The 7,872-nt window shown below is 40.5% G+C and overlaps 1 protein-coding gene across 1 annotated transcript; it reads left to right on the forward strand.

Moving 5' to 3' along the window:
• Positions 1 to 364: 364 nt before the first annotated feature.
• On the forward strand, positions 365 to 7,134 carry NPPC (natriuretic peptide C). The gene is made up of 3 exons (XM_063441095.1): positions 365 to 579; positions 4,529 to 4,816; positions 6,406 to 7,134. The coding sequence occupies exons 1-2, from the start codon at positions 487 to 489 to the stop codon at positions 4,790 to 4,792; spliced, it is 357 nt and encodes a 118-aa protein (XP_063297165.1). The 5' UTR covers positions 365 to 486; the 3' UTR covers positions 4,793 to 4,816; positions 6,406 to 7,134.
• The last annotated feature ends 738 nt before the right edge of the window (positions 7,135 to 7,872 follow it).

Raw genomic sequence — 7,872 nt, forward strand, 5'->3', positions numbered from 1 at the left:
TTGGAGTTTCTCCTTTGCTAGATAGCCCAGTGTCTGGGCGTTTGGAGGAACAGGTCCATCTATCCCCTCTTTTCTCTCTCTCTCTCTCTCCGTATAGTACTAGTGCACTCACATTTGGGATTCGACCTGTGGCTCTTGGGGGTTATGAGAGGGATCCCTGTTTTATAGTGAACACTACCTGCCCCCTGTCCGTTTTTAAAACAAAAAAGAATAAATTAGTAGATGGGAACGACCCATGAGAAACAAAAAGATTACATATCCTGGATGGGATAGTCGTTACCTCCTATCTAAATGAGGTGACGTCACCAGTGTGTGTTTATAAATGAATGGGGTGTTGATATGAGTTCACACAGTGTTACAGGAGCAGACAAGAAGGAGGAGGAGGGATCCCAAGCCAACTCCAGCTCTTCTGCTCGTTGTATTTTTGTAACAGTAACACTTGGGGGATTTTTTTTCTGCTTGAAGTAACAAAGTCCTAGAATCAGGATGCATTTCTCTCATATCCTTGCTTGGGGACTTGTGCTGGCTGCACTGTATGTTAGGATGGAGGCAAAACCCACTGGCCAGGCACACCAAAAGGTGAGTGCTCACCTGGAGAGTCAGTCTCTCTCTCTCTCTCTCTCTCTCTCTCTCTCTCTCTCTCTCTCTCTCTCTGTCTCTTGCATTCATTCACAGTTTCCACCTTTTGTTGTGCTGCTTATTTTCTGTCTGTGTTTTTGTGTGTTCGGTTTGTATTTTGTTATATTTGTTTTTCTGTTGTTATTAATATTTTATGTTTTTGTTATTTTTCTTCTGATTTGTGCTTGTACTGTTTGCAATGTTACTGCTGGTTGTTTCATGTGAACTGCAAGGTGACAGGTGTATGAAGGGTGCAGATTGAGAATTTAAGGGCAGGGGGTAGAGAGGGCTGGAAGAATGATGGGTTTATTGAATGCCAGCTGAGTTTGCCTCGGGTATGTTACCAGCAAAGTGCGTGTGTTTAGTGAATGTGCTGGAATATTTTCACATCCATACCATTATGTGATTGGTGCGGATAAATGTCCAGGTTTGTAAGTGTATATAGTAGTAGATACATGGCAGAGCCACCTAGCTGTACTTAACAGTGTATGGCAAAGCATTCCACAATGTTATCACAAACTGAGAAAGATCACTCAGTTGTAAAAAATATTGTACAAAATGGAAAGGAAGGCATTAAGGTTGGATCTGTGACATTGCATCCTTTGCACTTTAGTCTGTTTAATACTTGGAAAGCAAAACTCAAAATCTAAGTGTTGCCTAAGTGCGACAGTGCGAATCTCCAGCATCTCCTCACAGCTTGACCTCAGTTGGGACCATCAAAAATGGTTCCTTTTTTAACACACTGGGTTAGATATATAATAGCCTATTAGCAGAAAAGTTCTAGAAGTGGGGCAATCACAATGACTGCTAATGGAACAGCATTGTCCCTCTTAAATATGCTAGCGTCACCTGCGCAAGGTTCCCTCACTTATGGTTATTTATAAATATCAGAACTAGTACATGATGGAGCAGTCACCATGGATACCGTAGAGTGTTATCGTTGATTGCTCCTCTTTTAGAATTAGCCTTTCATTGAGGCGCACGGTGACTGTCCTTCACCGGGGAGTATCATATATACAATTTAGCATAGGGTTACCTTCAAAAGGTTCTCCCTATCTCTCCTGACTGTTAGATTATTTATGTGGCTGATCTGATTTGTAATTGGGTTGCAAACATCCAGGACCACACATACAGCTCACTAGAAACACCAGAGCAAATCTACATGTGAAAACTGTGTCCTCCCTCTGTAGAGTCCAGGTGTCTGGCTGGGTACCAGGGCGGTTCTGCCATGCCCCCCTCATCAGGCCAACAGCTGGTATAGCGAGGATGCCTGGTGTGCCAGCATTTAAAATGTAATCCAATATTTGCACGAAAAAGAGTTAAAACAAATGCGTGGGAAAAAGGCAAAACGACTGCCACAACATGGGATTCCTGTGCACATAGATACAGTGTAATCTTTATGCCGGGGGTCGGAGAAAGGGCACTGCTTACAGACACTGATCCATAGGTTACAGTCACAGTGACCTCTGGTAACCCCACCTGCAGAGTGCAACAAGTGTTTACAATCACATTACCAGCATTTACCTGGTTACATGAAATCCCAGTAATCTACAGAATCAATGCTCTAGGAGTCTAGGGAGAGTAGAAAATGACAATATCCAGATTACATTATTCCTGATGTACTTGTTCATATGAAAATGTATATTTTTGACAAGCAGCTTGAAGTCAGTGATAGTTTTATTATAATGACTAAAAATAGTGGAAAAGATCCAAGAGCCATATCTCATTCATCCAGTGTTTGCCAACAGAGAGAATGTTTATATACAGAGAGTGCCATAGATACAAACTATTTCTTAACGAGAGTGAGCAGGTGGCTGTCTGGCATATTATATTTAAATCAGGGGCACTGGATATTACACAAGCACCTGCTAACTTAACATTAAAAAAAAAAAAAAAAAATCCCTCAAACATCTAGATGATTAACCCTTTCCTGCCCCGCGGGGCAGAAAGCATCTCAAAAAAATCCTGTAAACCAGATGTCGGAACTATATATTTCCAATTAGACTATTTTAGCCTACATTTTAAACTCCTAATAACTGGCCACTTGGTGAATAGCTCCCCGTCTCCTCTAAGTGTGTTGCAGCTGTTTTTTGCGAAATACTCACTGAAAATGCCTCTAGGAGATGCACAATGTGCCATGCTAGCATAGAGTACAGGTGAAATAATAATAATAAAATGCAGAAATGGACAGTTTAAATAAATGATCAAAGTGTGGGGAAAAATGATTTTAATAATTTATACTCTCTCTGTCACAATTCGTTTTTAGCACAAACATTTTTAATTTGTATAAAACTGCTGAATGTTGTGTAGATAGTATCTGTTTGTGACACTGTTTCCTTCTATTATAATTCTAATATTATCTTCACTTTAGCTTTTGGGAACTTTTGGGAAAAGTGTCTTGACACGACTTGTGGTAGTGAGGTGGTTAATCTGTGATTCTCACAAGTGCAGATTCAAATAATAATAACAGAGTGAGCTAACTCTTGTAGCTCAGAGTCCACAATCTACTCAGCAGAAATGTTTTCATGGGCAATCTATGCATTTTATGGCTCCATATACCCCTTTTTATAAGTAGTGGACGTGCTAAACGTGATTAAGATTACACCTCAAGAAACACAATGTAATTGTATTAGAATAGATGGTAAATGGATTGGAATATTAACAACCCCTCCTTACAGCCACTGATCTTTCACACAGTCATCACAATGTAGTCATTGTGCCAAATTGCAATCTGCTGCTTGTGCAGCATTGGCAGCTCTGCTGTTCTCAAATCAGGGGAATGATTGAAAAATAGTTTGTTGGATTCTATCCTAGGTGGTGCTTAAGGTGTTAAAGAGATTAAAGAGATACTTTAACTGCTTTTAAAATGATAAACCCATATTGCCATTGGGGTACTATAATTAGTTAGAAATAACTGACACGCTAACTACTGGACTGTTGGACAAGTCAAATGCTGTCAGAGCATGGTGGGAATTATAGTCCATAAGCTTAGTGTCAGCCGCTTCATGACTTTAAACCCCACCCTGCTATTATATGACACAGATCCCTGGATTTCTTCCTCTACCACAGGTCCTTCATGAGAATGTGAGAATTCAGAATGTAATCCTTCATAGATCCAACACATTCCCAGATCCCAATAGAATTACCCATCTAGTCCTAATTTTGCTGTTGTTGCTCAGGTTCCATGCAGAGAACATGATGCACATAGCAGACCCCTGCATTTCTTGTCTGACAGGTAGGCGAGATTTATCAGGGTTGTCTTGAAAAGTGGTGCAGAATTCTGTAGCTGGAGCAGTCACCATAGAAACCAGTGGAATCAGCAGATACATTCCATTGGTGAGTGCACTGCTTTTACAACTTTGCAGCACTTTTCTGAACATACACTTTGATAACCTGTTGGCTTATTAGCAAATATCCCAGCTGTTGGCCACCTGTCTCTGGACTGGACGAGCAAAAACTATCAATGACCTCACTATTCCATTCAATCTGCATTCACCCATCTCTTCTTAGTCAGTGTTAGGCATCTTAGGAAACACATACTTTCTTTATAATAATTAGGGTTATTTACTAAAAAAACAAAACAAAAAAAAAACCTACCAGGCTCAGAATTAGAATTGCTAAATTTAGGCAAAAATAGCTAATCTGATTTCAAAATATATATATATCAACTCCGCAATATAGCTTCGCTTGTTTTTTGCCAAAATGTTTCAATTTGGAATTCAAACTGGTACAATTCAGAGTTTAATGAATAAACCCAACTGTGTTTCCCAAAGCAAACCTATGATATTATAATTGCTCATTAATAATGCATGAAATGCTAAATAGGACACAAACACATTGCTGTAGAAGTGACGCTATCAGGCCTCATTAAAGGAACTAATTTTGCATTGCATTTCTCTGTGTTCTGCAGTCACTTCGTGCTCTGTTGGGTGAGGAACTGGCAGAGTATTTAGCATCAGGAGAAAGGGGAGAAAGGAACATTGATGCTAAAACCCGTGCCCGGCTTCTACGGGACCTGCGTGCTGACACCCGTTCTCGAGCAGCCTGGTCCAGACTACTCAATGAATATCCCAACACCCGTAAATTTAAAGGCATTAATAAGAAAGGTTTATCCAAGGGATGCTTTGGCCTCAAACTGGACCGGATTGGAGCCATGAGTGGCCTGGGGTGCTAGAAGTTGGAGCACCATCTAGTGGCGGTCAGTAAGCATTACATTATCTCAATGTATTCCCTTGTGTTTGAAATACCCATGCATTTCACATATTATTTTGGCATATTCTAGCCTGATCTGTCCATGATTTACTACAATATTGCTTCATTTTAATCCAATATGGGTATACACCTATTTATTGGGACTACATTTCTTGTACACCTGCTTATGTACTTGCCATGATCTATTGTGTAATGCTCAAATCCTCTCTAGTTTAATACAGTTATGTTATCGCATGTAGCATTTAGATCTAGACAAAATAGCCATTACTATTCCAACAGCATAAAGTGACAGAGTAAATGTAATTGGGTAAATAGGTGATATGCTGACCAGGCACATCTGTCCATAGTCCTTTGCAAGAACAATGAGTCCTGGAGGTGGAGGGGGATTATGTCATATAAAATGCACCAATTAATCACACATGTGGCATCTGTTTAAATCTGCTGTCAGCCATTGTTATATAGATATTTTATTAGCTTTAAAACTGTCAAAATTATGTGATGTGACTGAACCGTCTGCATACTGTGTTGCTATTTTCTAAACATTGTAGTGCTTGCATCTGATGAATAGGTTCCATGGGTAAGAATATGATTGCTCAGTTCTTTTAGTCCAGGGATAGGCAACCTTCGGCACTCCAGATGTTGTGGACTACATCCCCCATACTGCTCCTACATCCATAATGCTGACAAATCATCATGGGAGGTGTAGTCCAAAACATCTGGAGTGCCGAAGGTTGCCTATGCCTGAATCTAGTCTAACACATTATGAGATCCCGTCATTGCATATAGATGCACTCATCTTTTAGAATATGAAGAGTTTTTTTTAGGCAGGACATACCACACTGTCACATGTTTGAGACAGTAGTTTACTTAATCTGACTTTGGCAGTTTCTTCTCACAATGCTTTTACCCCTTTATAAATCATCCACCTACTCCTCTCTCCCCAACCCCTCCTGCACTTGTGTTCATTTGGCTGAATTTGAAATATGATCAGGACAGAAAGTTTTAATATTTATATATTTAAGCATGTTCTACTTAAGTAAGCATCTTGGCAGACAGTGAGAGTGCCTGCATTTAACTGAATGAAGGCTAAGTAAACTGGGATTATTAGCCTATAATTGGCTATATCCATGGTTTTAACGTGACAGCCATGCATTATGTATTGTTTAGAGATCACATATTAAATGGATAATAACCCGGATTCCTAGATACATTAAAACACCATATCTTTGTGGCTCTTCTAAGAACTTAGAATGGTTCATTGCTAACACAGCACAATAAATCCCAGCACAGGATTGGAACAGGATTTGCCTGCATTGTGAGGTTTGCAGCCTATGTGAGGAGGTGGGAGGAACAGAGACAACTCGAGGAAAATAAATGATTTGAGGCCAGAGCTGTGCTTCCCAGGATCCTGGCAGCGAATGTACCGGGGCTGTGTTATTAATAACTATGATCATAATTCCATCTGCGTTTTTCCATGTGCTGTTACAAAGCTTGAAGTGCTGTATGAGAGAAGTCAGAATTCTGGCTTGCCACTTTCTAATAACACCACTAATCCTGAAGTCTTTTCTCTTTCAGGCTCCGAACATCGACAACGGTTTCTGATCACTGGTCGTTATCCTGTCTCAGAGTAGATGCCCATCTGAGAATCTTATGTTTCCTGAAGCCAAAGATTCCTCGGTGGGGGTGACAGGCTGGTACGATGGGACATAGGACCTGCTGTTACCACATGTCTATCTTCATTCTGTTCCTAGCGCACAAGAGCCACACATGTGCGTTTTGTGTCCACATCTGTAACGAGGGCTGCCTAGATGTTTACATATCAACGTTTGGAGGCGTGCATCACCTTTTAGGTGGCCAAGCAGACTCTCATGCGTTACCCTATGTAGGGCGACTAGACTCTCTATGTGCCAAACCATTCCTAACTCATGGCCTGTCAATGTTTCAGCCACATGGACATCTTCACTAGGTCACAAGTCTTCACGTGCCACTTTAGTTACAATTAAACCCTTAGATTAGACCCATCAGCTCTCAACACTAAAAAGCTATATTGACACATTGATTGGAGTGCAGTAGGCACACAAAGGTTTAGTTGCCAACGTGTCCATCTTAGTGACCAGCCTCCATCAGAATTTGATTATCTAAACATGATCACTATGGAAAGAAAGACTTGGGACGTCTTCCCAGTCCTATCACAGAGGGAAGGTCATATTTAAACTTCTACTGGCTGCTCAACTAATTTTAATCCTGTATGTTAGTTTAGTGTGGCCACAGCTACTTAAGTAAATGATTTGTCAATGCTCCAAATGACTTAGCAAAAATGTATTTTTTGTGTGTGTGTGTGTTTATTTGTAATCTAACTATAGCACTGCTAGGGTAAACAGTGCTGCACTTGGTACAGGGAATTTACAGCTCATTTAGATTGACTCCTGCAGTAGGTGACTTGCAGCTGGGATAGTGTTCTTAGCAGATGATCCAAATAAAAATATGCATTGGTGCTGTGTGCCATTGGATTGCTCTGCAAAATACATTCTGCAACAAATATAATGTAGAATTAGACAAGAGGTATAGAATACCTCCTATTATAACTGCCCTATACACGTACTGAACGTTTGGAACTAGCCAGATTCCTATACCCACCAGAGATTTACAATGAATTCAGCATGTAGAACAAGATCATATGGTATTAACCCTGCACACAACTTGATGTCTAGTAATGTGGTTATTAGAAACAATGCATTTATTCTAACATGCAGGAAGTAGGAAATGTAACCCTTTCTGTGCTGGAGTATCAGGCAAAGCATTTCCACACCACTCAAGTGCACAAAAGGTTAAACAACTGGACCAACGAGGACTCTCGGGCTGAAGTGCATTGGAGTGGACTTAGGAGGTTCAGCAAGCCGTGGCAAGAAATGTTAGTGCCCTTATCCAGCAGTGCAAGGGTTACATTTCCTATCTCTGTAGTCACAACCACATGAGAGGAGGAAGGGCTGGCAGAGCTGTCTGTAGATTCACACCTCGCATCAATGTATTTATGTTGTAAAG

The sequence above is a fragment of the Pelobates fuscus genome, chromosome 2, assembly GCF_036172605.1.
Source record: "Pelobates fuscus isolate aPelFus1 chromosome 2, aPelFus1.pri, whole genome shotgun sequence".
Classification (NCBI taxonomy): Eukaryota; Metazoa; Chordata; class Amphibia; order Anura; family Pelobatidae; genus Pelobates; species Pelobates fuscus.